This window comes from Cotesia typhae, unplaced genomic scaffold (genome assembly GCF_013202065.1).
Source record: "Cotesia typhae breed Kobodo isofemale line unplaced genomic scaffold, CoteBio_Ctyphae scaffold_45, whole genome shotgun sequence".
NCBI classification, from domain to species: domain Eukaryota; kingdom Metazoa; phylum Arthropoda; class Insecta; order Hymenoptera; family Braconidae; genus Cotesia; species Cotesia typhae.
In genome coordinates this window covers 128,444-145,620 of record NW_027423777.1, presented here as the reverse complement: position 1 = coordinate 145,620, position 17,177 = coordinate 128,444, and the positions used below count along the sequence as shown (strand labels likewise).

The window sequence follows — 17,177 nt, the reverse complement described above, 5'->3', positions numbered from 1 at the left end:
ATTTTTTACAAGAGAATTTTTTTGGTTTTTCAAGCATGTCCATTCGCTTATCATATGGACAAAATGAGCAACATCTAGACGAATATAAGTGAAAATTTTAGGTCGTGATTTCCAAGAAGCATCACCGATACCTCGTAAATACATGGTTTCGATGTAAGTCTTGATCGATTGATCATTAAAAGCGAATGAAAGAGCGTTTATCAGGGCCCTAGAGTTATCACAGTTAGCTTCTTTGGGCTTAGGTGCTCCGAGTGAAAGCCAAGTTTTTAGCCACCAAAGTAATGTCCTAGTGCTCTGCGACTCTGTTAACATTTGAAACACTGGATGCGTTTTTTTTTATAATTAATTACGATTGCATATAAAAATATGTGACCCGTCTTTTGTCCATTTGGATGAGTTATTGGTTTAATGATGCTACCAGTACCATCAACTGCAATTTTAGACGTTTTATTCCACATACAATAGTGCTTATATGCAAGCAACTGATTTTTGGTATTGTAAATAGTATAAAACTTGTCTCTTTTCGAATCTTGAATAAATGTAGGATAAGATGGGTCATATCTCATATTTTCTATGGTATTCACAACATCGCGTCCATCTCCCAGCTTTACACCTAATTTGTGATGAATAAATTCGTTTTTGCACTGTCTAATGATATTTTGTTTTGGATGAATAGGAGGTAGACGTTTATTTGTTTTAGCATACATAGCAGCCTGACGTTTTGTGTAATTACCAACACCTTCATTGTACGCCTGCTCACCAATTTTTATCCTCTCAAATTTACGAACAGGTCTACGTACGTCTTCATGGGGTTGACCGAACGTATCTTTTGTTCTTATTCTGAGATAGCACGGAAAATCTGTCGGCTTTTTGTCAATAAACCCGAAAATTTTATTAGAACAAATTTTGCTTTGGCATTTTCCTTGCATCGTCAAGTAATGAATGCTCCCTTCATCTTGATAAATTTTTGAGTTTTTGAAAACAAACGAACAAGGTAAGTAAGTAAGTAAGTAAATTTGATCTGCTAAAATACTTGTCCATTGGAATCGTTGTAAAACATTATACTTTCGTTTGTTATAAGTCACTGGTTCTGATTCATGCAAAAGATTGAAAAGCTCTTCAGTAATAGGCACTAGAACTGTTTCCAATCCTGGAGCTTCCCAATCACTATCACCAGAGTCAGCTAAATTGTCACTCTCTATATCGGACGAAAATTCATCTTCAGACGAGTTTTTAAAATACTCTTGCTACTAGAAACACCAACTTCTTCTCGAGCTTTACTCAATATTTCTCTACGATCTTCACGCACTTCACGATAAACATCTCGTGCATTCCATTTATTTTCAAGTTGCTCACTTATTTGTTTCCATATCTCTGAACTCTTTATCGGAAAATTATCATCTTGGAAATTTCCTTTCTTGATAAATTCTTTTATTACTTGAACAGCTTCTTGAACAGTGACTTTTGCTACCCGTGGCATCTCTGGATATCCTAAAAAAAAACCACTTTTATAAATAATGTACTGGTATATTTGATAATTATTATTAACAAATGAACATAAAAAATATTAACAATATCCTCTACTTTAATGAAAAATTTGACGTATTATTACCAAAGATATCAGGATGATAGATGGTTTCTTATTTATAATTGATTATTATAATTTAACAATTGGAATGTTAAAATTAATGAAGTCTATAAAATCTCGGAATACTGAGATAAACAATGATCTTTAAATAATTCATTTATTAACTATTATGAACTTATAAACGTGTATATAATATATGGGCTATTTTCATGCAAAGTGTATTGACGCCGATTGTCTTTTGTTATTAAATTCTGTTTTGAGCCATGACTTTCTTTATACTTAAATGGCGCCATTTTTAATTTTTAAATAAAAAAATTTTAATTCATAACCCGAAATTGTGATTTTAGAATAAAACATTTTCTATAATTTATAATTAGAACCTGCTAAATATCTAATTATATTTTTTTTTATAATTATCTGAAAACTAAACTATACAATTAGATGGCGACTTCGGAACTTAAAAGAAAAAAAAACAATTTTTTATATATCGATAATTTAAAATAAGCAATATTATTTTATCCAAGAAACTAACATTTTTTTCAACTTATTCATATTTATATTTCTAAAAAATAAAAGAAATTAGAAGTAGGGATATTTTTTCATATTTATAATTTTCTGTTTCTGTATTTTAGAAGTACTATACTGAATCAATAAAATTTTTTGGTGTGATTAATTTATAGTAAATACGATTTGAAATTAAATATATATCAATAATTACCATTTTTACATCGGTCGAGAATACCATGGATCAAGTTTTCAGGCATAGCTTTATTGCTAATAATATCAACCATGTTGACTTTGAATTCTGTTATATCTTAAAAACTCAATACTTATACTCTGAAAAACCACAATAAAAATATTAATTCAATACTAAACAACACAATAATCTAAATAGAATGTCAATGGTGTTTACCTAGAAATACAAGTACATTCTCTTCACACAATTAGCTTTGGTTTATAGTTTTTTTAAATCCAGCTTTGAGCTAAAAAATAAAATAGTTGTTAGCAAGTTACTACAGTTTTTGAAGTTAAACAGTTTTTAAAGTTAAAAGTACATACGTGAATATTGACGGATCTCTTTAACATTTAAAGTATAGACCACGTGATAAATCTCGACTTTTAATTGACAAGCCTCCATTATAACCTCGAGCTCTTGATGTCCATATAAATTTGGTCAATTCTGAGGCAAAAAGACTTTGTCTCGTGTAATCTTTCAGTTCAAGTTTCTCAAGCAGTGAATAAAGATGCAAGACTCGTTTTGCTGCTAAATGTTTAACTAGAATAGTTAATAAATCGTAAACTGGACGTGCGCAGTGTTCCAACTATGCAGTTTGCTACGTAGTGTCAAAATCTGCGAAGATATTCAGCCCTTCATTGCCAGGAAACTCAAAACAATACGACTCTGTTTAATCATCAACGTTTAGTTTTAGTCCGAATATATATTATGATATTTTCAGTTATCCGGACAGCCAACTTGTGATCCACTTGCTCCACTTCAGCAACTATTTCACTACTACATAATTCATTGAACGCAGTAATGAGTGCATTTACTTGAGCGATTCCCGCAAGTCTCATTGTTAATGCTTGTAAAATATTTCAAAGCCAAATATAATTCATCACGATGTAAAATTGGGAGTTCTGCATCAGTAGCATCTTTAACAGCGCTCCACATAAAATCAGCACTTGTTCTAACAGCTGGTGTTCATAAATCTTTATTAGCAAGACGATACATGTGCTTCATAACCTGGCTTCTCAGTGGTAAAACTAATTGTAATATTAGCCACAATTTAAGATTACAATTATTATTCTGTTATCAGCGACCATCAAGTGAGCCCAACTTACTGGAAGTGGTTCCTCTATATCAAAGCTGATAGACAATAAATTTATATCATTTTTATGACAAAATAAAGGTACAACACGAATAAGTGGCACCGGTACTTTTGGGTCTTAAAGTTTACAAAATCATCCTTCATCTTTAACCGGTGCTAGAGGATTCAAAGTATCAGCGTGTTTCATCACAATGTACAAGGGAAAATTAAATAGAAATATCTTGAATAGTCAATGAAATGATTTTTGATGATCTTGTTAACTGGAACGATGTTTTGGTTTATAAACACTGCTAATAGCTACTGCTGTCGAAGTCTCGCCTTTTTCCTTTTCCTCTTTCGTATCCCCGTTCTCTGATGATTCTTTGTCATCTCCAGTCTCCTTACTTTAATTATCGATCAAAGTTTTTAAAATCAAGATAACAGCACGTACATTATCTGTAAATAAATTAAAACACTTATTAGTTTTTACGACTTAAATACTATAAATTATGAAATTTCTATAAAAATATAAACATACATTTATAAATACTTTGATAAAAATTAATTAAATTTATTTAACTGTAAAGTTGAACTTACTCAAACGTTCTATTGATACATTCAGTCCTTATTGATTATGGAGTCATAGTGGTGATAGACTACAATTAAGTGCGACAAATACAACAAATTTAACTAAGAGCTCTTGAATTTTGTGCACACAATCCATTCACGTCCTAAGCCTGGTAGAATTAACTAAATATTTACTTAGATATCAGTATTTGCGACTTTTGTACTGGAGTTGCCATCAAAATCTATGCGTAGTTGTAATTTACAAGTCATAAATAAACAAAATTATTATAGTTTACTTATGATCTACTAACTATTTTATAATTGTTAAATCACTTACTTGATATATAATTTTGAATAAATATAAACAAACAAAAAAGTTATGCACAACCACGGAGGCTAGATGCATCTAACCTCCGTGTACACAACAAAATAACAACTTGCAGTAGCCATATTTAGGCATATATTATAGTGTATACCCATAGGTATAGTCAATACACTCCATAAGAGTCAGTTTACACACCACTTGTTTGATATGTATGTATGTAATAATTTATTAGTAATTATTTTATTCTTTACTTCTACAACAGGTTCTGAATAATTAATAAGCCTTATAAAAGCAAAAATATTTATTGATATTAATTTACTCGCTGAAATAGGAAACGGATTTCAAATTTCGCGCTACACTTATACGTAGTATAGGCATGTGCGAGCCTCAATTAATTTATAATTACTAATAAAAAAATAATATAATTGTTATAAAAATCAAAAGGATAGACCAATAAGGACCTTACGATAAAGAATGTAATTTTTATTTAATTTTTTATATTTTAATTGGATGAGGTGCTAAAATGCATGCAAAAATTTGAAAAATTATTTTTAAAAAAACCAAAAAGGACCTAACAAAAAAATTGTAGGACCTTAAAGGACCTAACAGGGACCTATCGTTTAAGGGCATTTTCGATTGAAAATTCTTTTGATGAGGTGCTAAATTTGCGTAGGTACGGGAATGTGCCAATAGTCACATTCGGTAAGGTAATCTATCCTGTTACCGACAGTAATTCACGATTCTACGTTACCTAAAGGAAACTTAGTGGGGATTGGGGAAGTAGTTCGTCAGTCGCCATTTTGAGATGTAGTTTTCGTTGTATTTACTCCGTCGAAGAAATTGTTAAAAAAAAAAAAAGTTGAAATTAAATATTATTATGGCACCAAAACGACCGAAAAAAGTTAATAATAATAAATATGTCTTGATATGGTGGATTGTCGAAGGTACAAAAACAATTACAGAATTGTCAAAAATACCTAAAACGAAGCGGGAAAAAAATGTCAACATCAGAATTAGGTGGGAAGGAAGTGACGGAAAACGAAAATTTTATTTTGCAAAAATAATTGAATTTGGTGGTAAGTATACATTCGATTTGATAAAAAATAACTCTAGGTAAAAATGATTAATATTTGAAAATTATAAAAACAAACTTTTCTATTTTAATAGCTACGATTGAACAGCTAGACCAAATCAAGTTAGATAATAAAGGCAATATTTGTGATGAGAACACGAAAATGTTCAGTGAAACTATTGTACAACAAAAAAAAGTAATAGATGTTTCAAAAAAAATTGAAAAAGAATTTGAAGAGAAAAACAAAAATGAAACAGAAAAAGAAATTGACAAACAAGCTCCTATTTTCTCGATTGATGATCCGCCATTTTTCACCAACCATGACAAAAAAATTAAGGTTAAAACTACGCAAAAAAACAAGACACGAGCTATTGAATATAATTACTCCAAGATCCAACCTTACATAGGATCTATTAAGAAAGACAATAGTCCTGTAAATGTTGATATTGATAAAAGTGATGATGTTAATATTCAATATGACGCTCAATGTTCTACAACTGCTTGTGAAAATCAATATTCAAATCTTTCAAGTGTTAAAAGATCAATAATTGATGAGACTGATTTGCAAGTTCCAACAGAAAATGGGTTAGGTTTATCTTCTATTTGGACTAACGATTATTTCAGTAACTGGGCAGTTCCAAATACTCCAGTTATCAAGGATTTTCATCCTTTAGTTGAGGAATCTAATATACCACCAGTTATGTCATCAGATCTATTGGAGTTGAAGAGTTCAAATGAAGATTGTAATAGTCCATTGCTGTCATATTCTGATCAAACACAAATCAATCGAAAAGAAAATGCTGGCATTTTCCGACCATGGAGTTTGTTATACAATATTAGCACTACCTTTCACCCAATTACGGAGAATAAATCAACCAAAGAATTATACTTGGAGCCATCAGTACGTGCTAAGATTGACACGAGTGGAGATAAATCAAATGTTTTTGAGAGCACAGAGAAGAATTCGAATATTGGATCGATGGTTGCTTTTCTAAAAAACGAAGGTTACTTTTAATTTTATTTATAGTGATTGGGTATTATTATTTTTTAAAAATTAAAATAAAATAGTCGTAATCTATCAATAAATATTAATAATTTAATAGATGTTTGTAATAAATATTAAAAATATTGGTATATTTATTATTGTGATAATTTACACTTTCAGTACGGGAAACGGATGTAACTTTTATGCAAATGGTTGCAGAAGCCCTAACCCGGATTTATGAGTCGAATGAACGTTACAATAGACAGTCTTCTAAAGTTTTCGAAGTAAAAGAAATTAATTTTTATATTTAAAAATTACTTTTTTATTTTCTATATTTTCATAATTATATTTCTTTACTTGATACAGATTCCTGAATTTTATACTCAGCCTGGAGATGGTATGGTTGAAATAGCCAAAAACTCAACAATTTTCTTTCCATTACATGTAAAAAAAAGAATCGAAATGGCATGTCAAGGAAATGACGATTGGGAGACCATCGTCAAATCAGCTCTTTTAGAAATTTATGGTGATAATATTTCTAATTATTCAGCAAGGGAACTCTTGTTAATGGTCATAGGCGTCCAAAAATTGATGATAGGCTGTATAATTCTATTTTTGGTATAATTGTTTTATTTGATTGTTATATAAAAATATTTATTATTTATATTTATTATTAATTAATTTTTATTCATGAATTAAAATTACTCTGATTTTTTTATAGATTGGATAAAAGAAAAGTTGGGCCCAATATTATTATCACGAGTAAAATGTATAATACTACGATTAACAAATTGTCTTATAATAAAAGGGCTAATGTAACCATAATACCAAAGAATTCCAGCGATTCTCACCCACCAGATAGGAGTAAGTTGTCTAATTTCAAAAGAAAATTATTTTCATCTCTGTCATTGTGTGTACGTTAAGATTAAAACAACTAATAAAATTAAACTATTTAATTTCAAATTATTCAGTTAGTGAAGAAGATTTACTATTTTTCAAAAAAATTGTAAAAGTCGTTGAGGAATCTTATGAGATTCAGAAGCGAAATTATTACCTCAAAGACAAACGCATGAGGTATTATTTATCAATTTTTATTTGTCCATTTTCATTAATTCTTTTATGTTGTGAAATAATTTATTCAATAACTTTCAGATATTAAGTAAATATACTGAGCCCGCGAAATCAAAAATGAAAATAAGTCCAAATTATGAAATTTATCTTTCAAAAGGTACTTATGCTTATATAGAAAGAAAAAGTGAAATCATAAAAGGAAATTACGATTGGAAAACGTTGGTAAAAGAAACATTACTTGAGGTATACGGTGATGAATTGAGAAATTATTCTGCAAAAGGGACTCGTGGCGATTTTCCTGGTATCAACATTGAATTATATCGGGCCCTATATGGTAAGTCAAAAATTGTTTCTATTTTAATTTTTTTACACGGTCAAGAATTAAAAATATTCAAGCCAGAAGATGATACATTTATAAATTTTATAATGAAAAAATTGCTATTTTAACGCTGATCATAAGTATAATATTAGTTGTAATTGACATGTATAATGCGATTAGCTAAATAAACTGAATGCTTAAATTTTGATATTGAGAATATAAAAAAAATAAAATGCTAAGTCAATAAATGAATATGTAATGAACTCAAATTATTTCAGATTGGGCATGTTCAATAAATAATTCTGTAGTAATCTGGGATAACGATTTTGCAGAACATATCAATATACTTACAGCAAATAAAAGAAAAGGAAAAAAAATACCCAGCACAAAAACTTCTTAATATTATTTTTTTATTTACTATTATGATTATTATAATTATTCTTAATATAATTAATGTAATTATTAATATAATCTTCAAGATAATTTAAAATTAAAAAATATGAATAAATGAAACATTTCAAATATAATAATTATAAAAAATTAAGATTTAACTGGCTGAATAAAAAATGAACATAAATATAACAATTTTTAATTGTCAACTTAGTTTTTAGAAAGTGTCAATAATAATAATAACAATAACAATAACAATAATAATAATAATAATAATAATCCGTGCAGTGGGCCAACTACCCACTGCATGGAAATAACTGAGTTACCACAAGATACCAACTCAGAAGTGCTCCCCACAACCGGTCCTTTTCGGATGAGGACCATTCATCAGGTGGGAGGAGCACGCCGGATCCGATGAATGATGACGACCCTGGCGCCTTAAGGACTTACTTTAAGTGGACGGAGGAACTGAGAGTCGATCTCTTGGTGTGCTACCAACGTAGCGAGCCGGGGGTGAGCGGCTATATGGCCCGGATGCACACTCTTTGGAGTGATATGCATCCGGAGCTAGCGCATTTTACGCCCAAACACCTGCGTAATTATGCCGCTCATCTTCGGCGAAATAGAAGATCGCTTGTGCCGGACAGAAGGCAGTCTAATAGACTTTCCTTTCCGGCGCAACTACACCAAGAGCGACGCCGTTCCTCCTTGGACAACAACAATCCCTTTGTAGGACGGCAAGTAAGTATATCTAAAAAGATAACTTACTCCCAACAACAGCTTGACGCGGTAAACGAAGATCTCCGTGCAAACATCCTGGAGGATTCCACCCTGCTCACTGTGAGCCAGGTTGTGTATGGTGCAGCAGTTTCGGCTTTTCCGAGAGAGAGACAATGTCTCTCGATCGAGGCAAGGTTGAAACAGCGCATCTCACAACTTGGCTTGAAAATTGACATGTCCCGGAAACAGGTCTCCCGCATTCAGTGTGTGATTGAGTACGACACAACTCAAACACCATACACGCCCCGAATTCGGCGCATTGCTGCTGAACTTCGGTGGCGTCATCACACACTGAACAAGAGTACTCTTCATGTCATCAAGGAAGAGTGTCTTAATAAATTGCGGGCTCTAGTGGCTGCTAAAAAGTCATTAGAGAAAAGGCTGAAGCGGTTGGTCGACAACTCGTTGTTTCGATCCAGCCCTTCACGGTTTCTGACACCAAAGACCGATGTTACCGGGAATTATCCAACACCTGAGCGGGTGGAAGCTTTTTGGACTGAGTTGTATGGAGATCAACCAAACGTGAACGCCAACACTCCAGCTCTGCACGACTTCAAAGTATTCTGTCGGGAACACCGTCGACAGAATGCTGATGAAGAGAGCCCTGCAGTCAGTGTGGATGAAGTTCGTTCAGCTCTAAATGGCAGCAAAAATTGGGCTGCCCCGGGACCAGACGGCATTAATGTCTTTTGGTGGAAGAAGTTTACTTCTACCCACCTCCATCTGGCCCGCATATTTACATCATACATTAGAGCTGACGATCCGATTCCGGACTGGCTTGTAGAAGGGCGAACCGTACTGATACCTAAAAAGGTGACTTGTCTGACCCTAAGAATTTCAGGCCTATCACCTGCTTGAATGCGGTTTATAAAATTTTTACAAAAATTTTAAATAACCGTATCTTGCAGCAGATAGAGCCTGTATGGCAACAGATATATGAACAACGTGGCAGTAAAAGAGGCCTGTCAGGTTGCAAGGAGAACCTGATAGTGGATCGATGCGTCTTACAAGATGCGATCTACTATCAACGCAACCTGTCAATGGCTTGGATTGACTATCGCAAGGCATTTGACTCAACTCCACATGAGTTGATTTTATATCTACTCAAATGCCTGGGAGTCAATCCCGAAATAGTGGAATGCATTCGGCGTACAATGCAGCTCTGGCGAACGCGATTTCACATTGGAAGTGGAAACGCATTGCACGTAACCGGAGTTGTAGAGTACAAACGAGGGGTCTTCCAAGGCGATTCCTTGAGCCCTCTGCTGTTTTGCATTTCACTGCTGCCTATATCTGTTGCTCTCCGTAAAACTCATGGGTACTCTGTGGGGCCTCCGGGTGATCGAAACTATTCGATTACCCATCTGCTTTACATGGATGATCTGAAGCTGTATAGCGCTGATAAAGATCATCTACAAGCGGCCCTCAACATCGTAGCAGAGTACACACGAGATGTCGGAATGTCTTTTGGGTTGGACAAGTGTGCGGTCGTACATCTGGCGAGGGGTAAGTGCTCTGATACTGGTGATGATGTCGAATTAGTGGATGGGAGCGTCTTAAGCCAATTAGACGCCGGGGAGTTGTATAGATATCTAGGAATGGAAGAGCACCGCATGCATGCGGTCTCTGAAGTCCGAACAACTCTCCAGAGCGAGTATGTTAGGAGACTCCGGAAAATTTGGTCCTCCGAACTTTCCGGCAAAAACAAAGTCTCAGCTACTAACATGCTCGCTGTCCCAGTCTTACTATATATACTCTTTCGGTGTCCTGAAATGGACCCGAAAGGATTTACGAGATCTCGACATCAAAACCCGTAAGATCATTAATATGAATCGGAGCATGCACCCCAATTCATCAGTCGCCAGATTATACCTCTCCCGGTCCATCGGTGGGAGAGGTTTGCAGAGTTTGGAGCGGCTTCACGACCGTTTGGTCCTGGGTTTAACTCACGAAGTTGTCAATTTCACTGCAGACGAGGATGACTTTCTTATGCAAATTGTACATAAACATGAAAATGCGCATAAGGGGTCATTCTTGTATAAGGCAGCAATATATGCAGCAAGAACCCTTGGTCTTGGAGAAATAAACGCTCTTATGGAACTCCGAAAGGAGGAATTTAAGAGCGTCATCAGGAACGCCGAGGAAAAACTACTCCTTGGCGAACTGATGGACAAGTGATGTCGCCTTCGAAGTTCTGCCGCCAGGCGACGAACTTTTGGCGTGTACGGTCTTTGAGTACTAACATACTCTATCACACACTGAATGCGGGAGACTTGTTTCCGAGAAATGTCAATTTTGTGTCCAAGTTGAGCGATGCGCAGCTTCAACTTCGCCTCGAAAGAGAGAGAATGTCTTCTCTCTATCGGCAGAAGCGAAGCCGCGGCACCGTAGACAACTTGGTTGACAGTGAGCAGAGTGGAGTCCTCTTGAAGCTGATTATTATTATTATTATTATTATTATTATTATTATTATTATTATTATTATGTTATTAAATGCTCAGGGGGGTTATCCCCGGAGTCCGATTCTCCGAGGGCCCAGCCTGAGCTCCATCCGTTACTGCTGGACCACTCCGCACAACAAGGCGGTTAGTGAGTGCAGCAGGCCAAATTCATTTGCCTAAGTAGACGCAGGGATCCCAAAATGACAGCCTTTTGCATCCGCACTGCTAGAGACACGGCTGCTGAACTGCAAGCCGGTATCTTCGCAAGTAAAGACACAAAAGACTGTTTCATCCCTCCAAGGACGCCGACAACCAAAACGACGAGCTTGACACGGTAACCTGGGTACAGTTTGCCAATTTCAAACAGGAGATCCTGATATATCTGGTGTTTGTGCTCTTCTTTGGCCGAGATATTGTATTCGGCTGGGGCCGAAAACTCAATGACATAAATGTCACGAGTAGCCTTGTCAAAGAGCACAATATCAGGTTTGTTGTGGTCAATCCGCCGGGTTGTTGCAAATGGCATGTTCCAATAAATTTTGGAACTGTCATTCTCAACAACCTGCGGAATATCTCCTGGCAGATAAGGCAACACTGGTGTCTCATCGATACCGCAGCTATATCTGAGATGATAATAGAGTACTCGCAGGGCAGCATTGTGACGCTGTATGTAGGCACCTCTTGCCAGCACAGGACATGCCGACAAAAGGTGCATCAGCGTCTCCGGATGTTGTTTACACGTCCGACAGGACGTGTCCGGAAGCTGCGCCTGGAGCACCTTGCTACGGTATTCGAGAGTGTTGATAACACCATCTTGGCAGGCAAATATAAACCCTTCGGTCTCGGACATCAGGCCAGCTGACTTCAAGAAGGAGAATGTCAGCTGGGTGGACAAGCCATGGTCACGGACGTGTTTGAAATACACGCTGTGCATGGACTTGTCCATGTGTTCACCGAGGAGTTTTTTTCCTCGGCTATCCTGACGACGCTCTTGAACTCCTTTTTCGGGAGTTCAATGAGAGCGTTTATTTCTCCGAGACCTAAGGTATTTGCCGCGTAGATTGCTGCCTTATACAAGAACGACCCCTTCCGCGCATTTTCATGACTATGAACAAATTGCATCAGGAAGTCGTCCTCGTCTGCTGTGAAATTGGCAACCTCGTATGTTAAACCCAGAACCAAACGATCGTGAAGCCGCTCCAAGCTCTGCAATCCTCTCCCTCCGATGTTCCGGGAGAGGTACATCCTGGCGACTGATGAATTAGGGTGCATGCTCTGATTCATATTGATGACTTTACGGGTTTTGATGTCGAGATCTTTCAACTCATTTCGAGGCCATTTCAGGATCCCAAAAGAGTAAAGTAGGACCGGGACAGCGAGCATGTTAGTAGCTGAGACTTTGTTCTTGCCGGAAAGTTCTGATGACCAGATCTTCCGGAGTCTCCTAACATACTCACTGCGAAGAGTTGTTCGGACTTCAGAGACGGCATGCATTTGCCGCTCTTCAATCCCTAGATATCTGTACAACTCTCCGGCGTCTAATTCTCTTAAGACGCTCCCATCCACTAATTCGACATCTCCACCCGTATCAGAGCACTTACCCTTCGCCAGGTGTACGACCGCACACTTGTCCAACCCAAAAGACATTCCGACATCTCGTGTGTACTCTGCTACGATGTTGATGGCCGTTTGTAGATGATCTTTGTTGGCACTGTATATCTTTAGATCATCCATAAACAGTTGGTGAGTGATCGAGTATACTCGATCACTCGGTAGCCCCTCAGAGTACCCACGAGTTTGTCGGAGGGCAACAGATATTGGCAGCAGTGAGATGCAAAACAACAGAGGGCTCAGAGAATCTCCCTGAAAGACGCCTCTCTTGTACTGAACAGTTCCGGTTACGTGCAATGCATTTCCACTTCCTATGTGAAAACGCGTTCGCCAGAGCTGCATCGTACGTTGTATGCATCCCACTGTTTGGCGATTGATTCCGAGGCATTTGAGCAGATAGAGAATCAACTCATGTGAAGTTGAGTCAAATGCCTTACGGTAGTCAATCCAGGCCATAGACAGGTTGCGTTGGTAGTAGATTGCGTCTTGAATGACGCATCTATCTACCAACAAGTTGATCTTGCAACCTGACACGCCCTGTTTACTGCCACGTTGTTCATATATCTGTTGCCATACAGGCTCTATCTGCTGCAAGATACGGTTATTTAAAATTTTTGTAAAAATTTTATAAACCGCATTCAAGCAGGTGATAGGCCTGAAATTCTTAGGGTCAGACAAGTCACCTTTTTTAGGTATCAGTACGGTTCGCCCTTCTACAAGCCAGTCCGGAATCGGATCGTCAGCTCTAATGTATGATGTAAATATGCGGGCCAGATGGAGGTGGGTAGAAGTAAACTTCTTCCACCAAAAGACATTAATGCCGTCTGGTCCCGGGGCAGCCCAATTTTTGCTGCCATTTAGAGCTGAACGAACTTCATCCACACTGACTGCAGGGCTCTCTTCATCAGCATTCTGTCGACGGTGTTCCCGACAGAATACTTTGAAGTCGTGCAGAGCTGGAGTGTTGGCGTTCACGTTTGGTTGATCTCCATACAACTCAGTCCAAAAGCTTCCACCCGCTCAGGTGTTGGATAATTCCCGGTAACATCGGTCTTTGGTGTCAGAAACCGTGAAGGGCTGGATCGAAACAACGAGTTGTCGACCAACCGCTTCAGCCTTTTCTCTAATGACTTTTTAGCAGCCACTAGAGCCCGCAATTTATTAAGACACTCTTCCTTGATGACATGAAGAGTACTCTTGTTCAGTGTGTGATGACGCCACCGAAGTTCAGCAGCAATGCGCCGAATTCGGGGCGTGTATGGTGTTTGAGTTGTGTCGTACTCAACCACACACTGAATGCGGGAGACCTGTTTCCGGGACATGTCAATTTTCAAGCCAAGTTGTGAGATGCGCTGTTTCAACCTTGCCTCGATCGAGAGACATTGTCTCTCTCTCGGAAAAGCCGAAACTGCTGCACCATACACAACCTGGCTCACAGTGAGCAGGGTGGAATCCTCCAGGATGTTTGCACGGAGATCTTCGTTTACCGCGTCAAGCTGTTGTTGGGAGTAAGTTATCTTTTTAGATATACTTACTTGCCGTCCTACAAAGGGATTGTTGTTGTCCAAGGAGGAACGGCGTCGCTCTTGGTGTAGTTGCGCCGGAAAGGAAAGTCTATTAGACTGCCTTCTGTCCGGCACAAGCGATCTTCTATTTCGCCGAAGATGAGCGGCATAATTACGCAGGTGTTTGGGCGTAAAATGCGCTAGCTCCGGATGCATATCACTCCAAAGAGTGTGCATCCGGGCCATATAGCCGCTCACCCCCGGCTCGCTACGTTGGTAGCACACCAAGAGATCGACTCTCAGTTCCTCCGTCCACTTAAAGTAAGTCCTTAAGGCGCCAGGGTCGTCATCATTCATCGGATCCGGCGTGCTCCTCCCACCTGATGAATGGTCCTCATCCGAAAAGGACCGGTTGTGGGGAGCACTTCTGAGTTGGTATCTTGTGGTAACTCAGTTATTTCCATGCAGTGGGTAGTTGGCCCACTGCACGGGCTACGTCGTTCGCCTACAGACCTGATATTATGGTCTGCGTTTCCCGCGATGCGCCGCTTGGAGGCCACGTAGCAAGCATCGCTTATTATTATTATTATTATTATTATTATTATTATTATTATTATTATTATTATTATTATTATTATTATTATTATTATTGTTAAAAAAAAAAATTCTGTTCCTAGTAGGGTTCGAACCTGCGTCCCTAGGCACGGTATAACAAAAATAATAATTATTATTTGAATTATTATTATTATTCAACGCCTGATTTGACTGTAATTCTGTCAGAACGGGACAAAACTCCACTATTTACAGTCAAACCAGGTCTCCGGTTTATATAGCGTTTGATCGAGCAGAGTCTTCCCTGACCACTCAATTTTCTGAGAATTGCTGGAAAAAAATACATTTTAAACGGGTCTGAATTTTCGACTCGGGAATATTGCTCATCGATTGTAATTTTCTTTCTGCTTCACGAGCAGCGGTAACGGCTGACTGAAGGTCGTTATATTCTACCTGTCCTAAATATAATGCTATTTGCGGGAATTCAGCTTTAAACTGATTAAGTCTGTCTAATATTACGTTGTCGCAACGTTTTTCGAAGTCGCTTTTCATTCTCTCTCTTTCATCTAACAATTCTTCTATAGCTTTTTCTAAAGCTGCTATTTTTCCTTTACTTTCTAATATAGTGGTTTCCATTTCGTTATCGTTATCTAAAGTCATTTTGATTTATTTAAAACAAGTCAAATAGGGAAAAGAAAAAATATTTTTTTTTTTTTTTTTTAAATATTCCGTCAATTTTTTTTTGAAAAGAGAAAAAAAATTTATACTGCGTGGGCAGACAAGGGGAAAAATTGTAATTTTTGATGAGAAACAAATAAATTCGAATTAATAAATGACTTACTACTTCGTTGTATATTCTTATGTTGTTAATTATATTTAAATGCTTGGGTTGTCCTTTTTCGGATTCGTGAGCTGCCTCTCAGGTGATGTTGGATTTGGGCTGCTTGGCTCTTATCGTTGTTGTCCTAGGTCGTCACTGCTTGGCTGTAGTTGCTTCTGCTTGAAGTTTTTAAGTAGATTCTTGGTCATGATTCACTTGTTTTACAATTTAATGGTTTTTATTTTTCTTTTTGCTTATTGTTTGTTGAATAGTCTTTTATTTTATTCGTTGTTATTATTAATTTTATTTAATTTTTAATTTGTTTTGATATACTTTATTTATAATTAAGCAAAAGAAAATTATAGATTATATAAATTTTTCAAAAACTTCTCACTGATTTTTGATTTTTAACTTTTCACTAACTGTATCACTTTATATATTTATTCTCGTTGATTTTTTTTTTTGAAAATTTGTATTTTTTTTTTTTTTTTGATTGTTCCCAGAAAAGAAATTTTCGATTTTTGAGTTGATGGTGAATTAATACTTTCGGAGATGAAGATCGATGTTGAATTTTATACACAAAAAAAATTTTGCGCCAGTCCTCTTCGGAGTGTGTTCGAATCCGTCGCTGCCACCAATTTATTATATTAATTAGGTGTTACGTCCTCGTAACCGCGCGGTTTGAGAAGAACCGGCCCTAAATAATATAAAGGGGTCTGGAGAATTAGGATGAGACGACCTCCAGTGTCGTTAGTAGGTGGACTCGAGTTTCCTCCGAAATAAACTGATTTAATTTGAAATTAATAGTCTCCGATTTATTTAATTAGTAATGCGATACAATTTAATTATCAGGAGGGAAACCGTCGTACAGTGTAATGTTTATCGGTTTCTAGAGCCGTACTTAGTAGCTTAATGATATTATGAAAAAGGCCTCGAGTTCCCGATGCAACTCGCTTTTATAGACTCCCCAAGGGACGCGCCCTTGTAGGAGTAGGGTTGCTTATCAGGTTCTCGAAAATATAGAATGTTCTAGACTTTGGAGTTCACGCTTCCTGCGTCATCAGGGTGAGCTCAGTTAAAAAAATTTAATTTTTTAATTTTTATATTTTTGTAATAAAAAGATAATTTTTTATTTTTCATTTTTTATTTCTGTGATAAGAAGAATACTTATCATTCAAAATAAAATATAAACTTATTTCACGAAAAAATATAAGTATGAAATGAAGAATAGTTTATATTGATGAACTAAATTATCAATTAGAAGCTTTCCATTTCAGATAAATTTTAAAAGAAAATTAAGTAACTTTGAATTTAATAATTCAATGATTAATGATTTAATAACA

At 36.5% G+C, this 17,177-nt stretch overlaps 1 protein-coding gene across 1 annotated transcript; it reads left to right on the top strand.

The window, feature by feature from the left end:
• Positions 1-5,026: 5,026 nt before the first annotated feature.
• Positions 5,027-6,969, top strand: LOC141536996 (uncharacterized). Its single transcript, XM_074257833.1, has 4 exons — positions 5,027-5,364; positions 5,456-6,364; positions 6,526-6,629; positions 6,712-6,969. The coding sequence occupies exons 1-4, from the start codon at positions 5,166-5,168 to the stop codon at positions 6,967-6,969; spliced, it is 1,470 nt and encodes a 489-aa protein (XP_074113934.1). The 5' UTR covers positions 5,027-5,165.
• Positions 6,970-17,177: the final 10,208 nt, after the last annotated feature.

What these genes read in the sequence shown, in the direction of transcription:
- LOC141536996 (XM_074257833.1), top strand. Translation starts at nt 5,166, where the DNA reads ATGGCACCAAAACGACCGAAAAAAGTTAATAATAATAAATATGTCTTG. An exon ending in TGCTTTTCTAAAAAACGAAG is followed by an intron (nt 6,365 to 6,525) that starts GTTACTTTTAAT and finishes TTACACTTTCAG; the next exon opens with TACGGGAAACGGATGTAACT. An exon ending in AGTCTTCTAAAGTTTTCGAA is followed by an intron (nt 6,630 to 6,711) that starts GTAAAAGAAATT and finishes TACTTGATACAG; the next exon opens with ATTCCTGAATTTTATACTCA.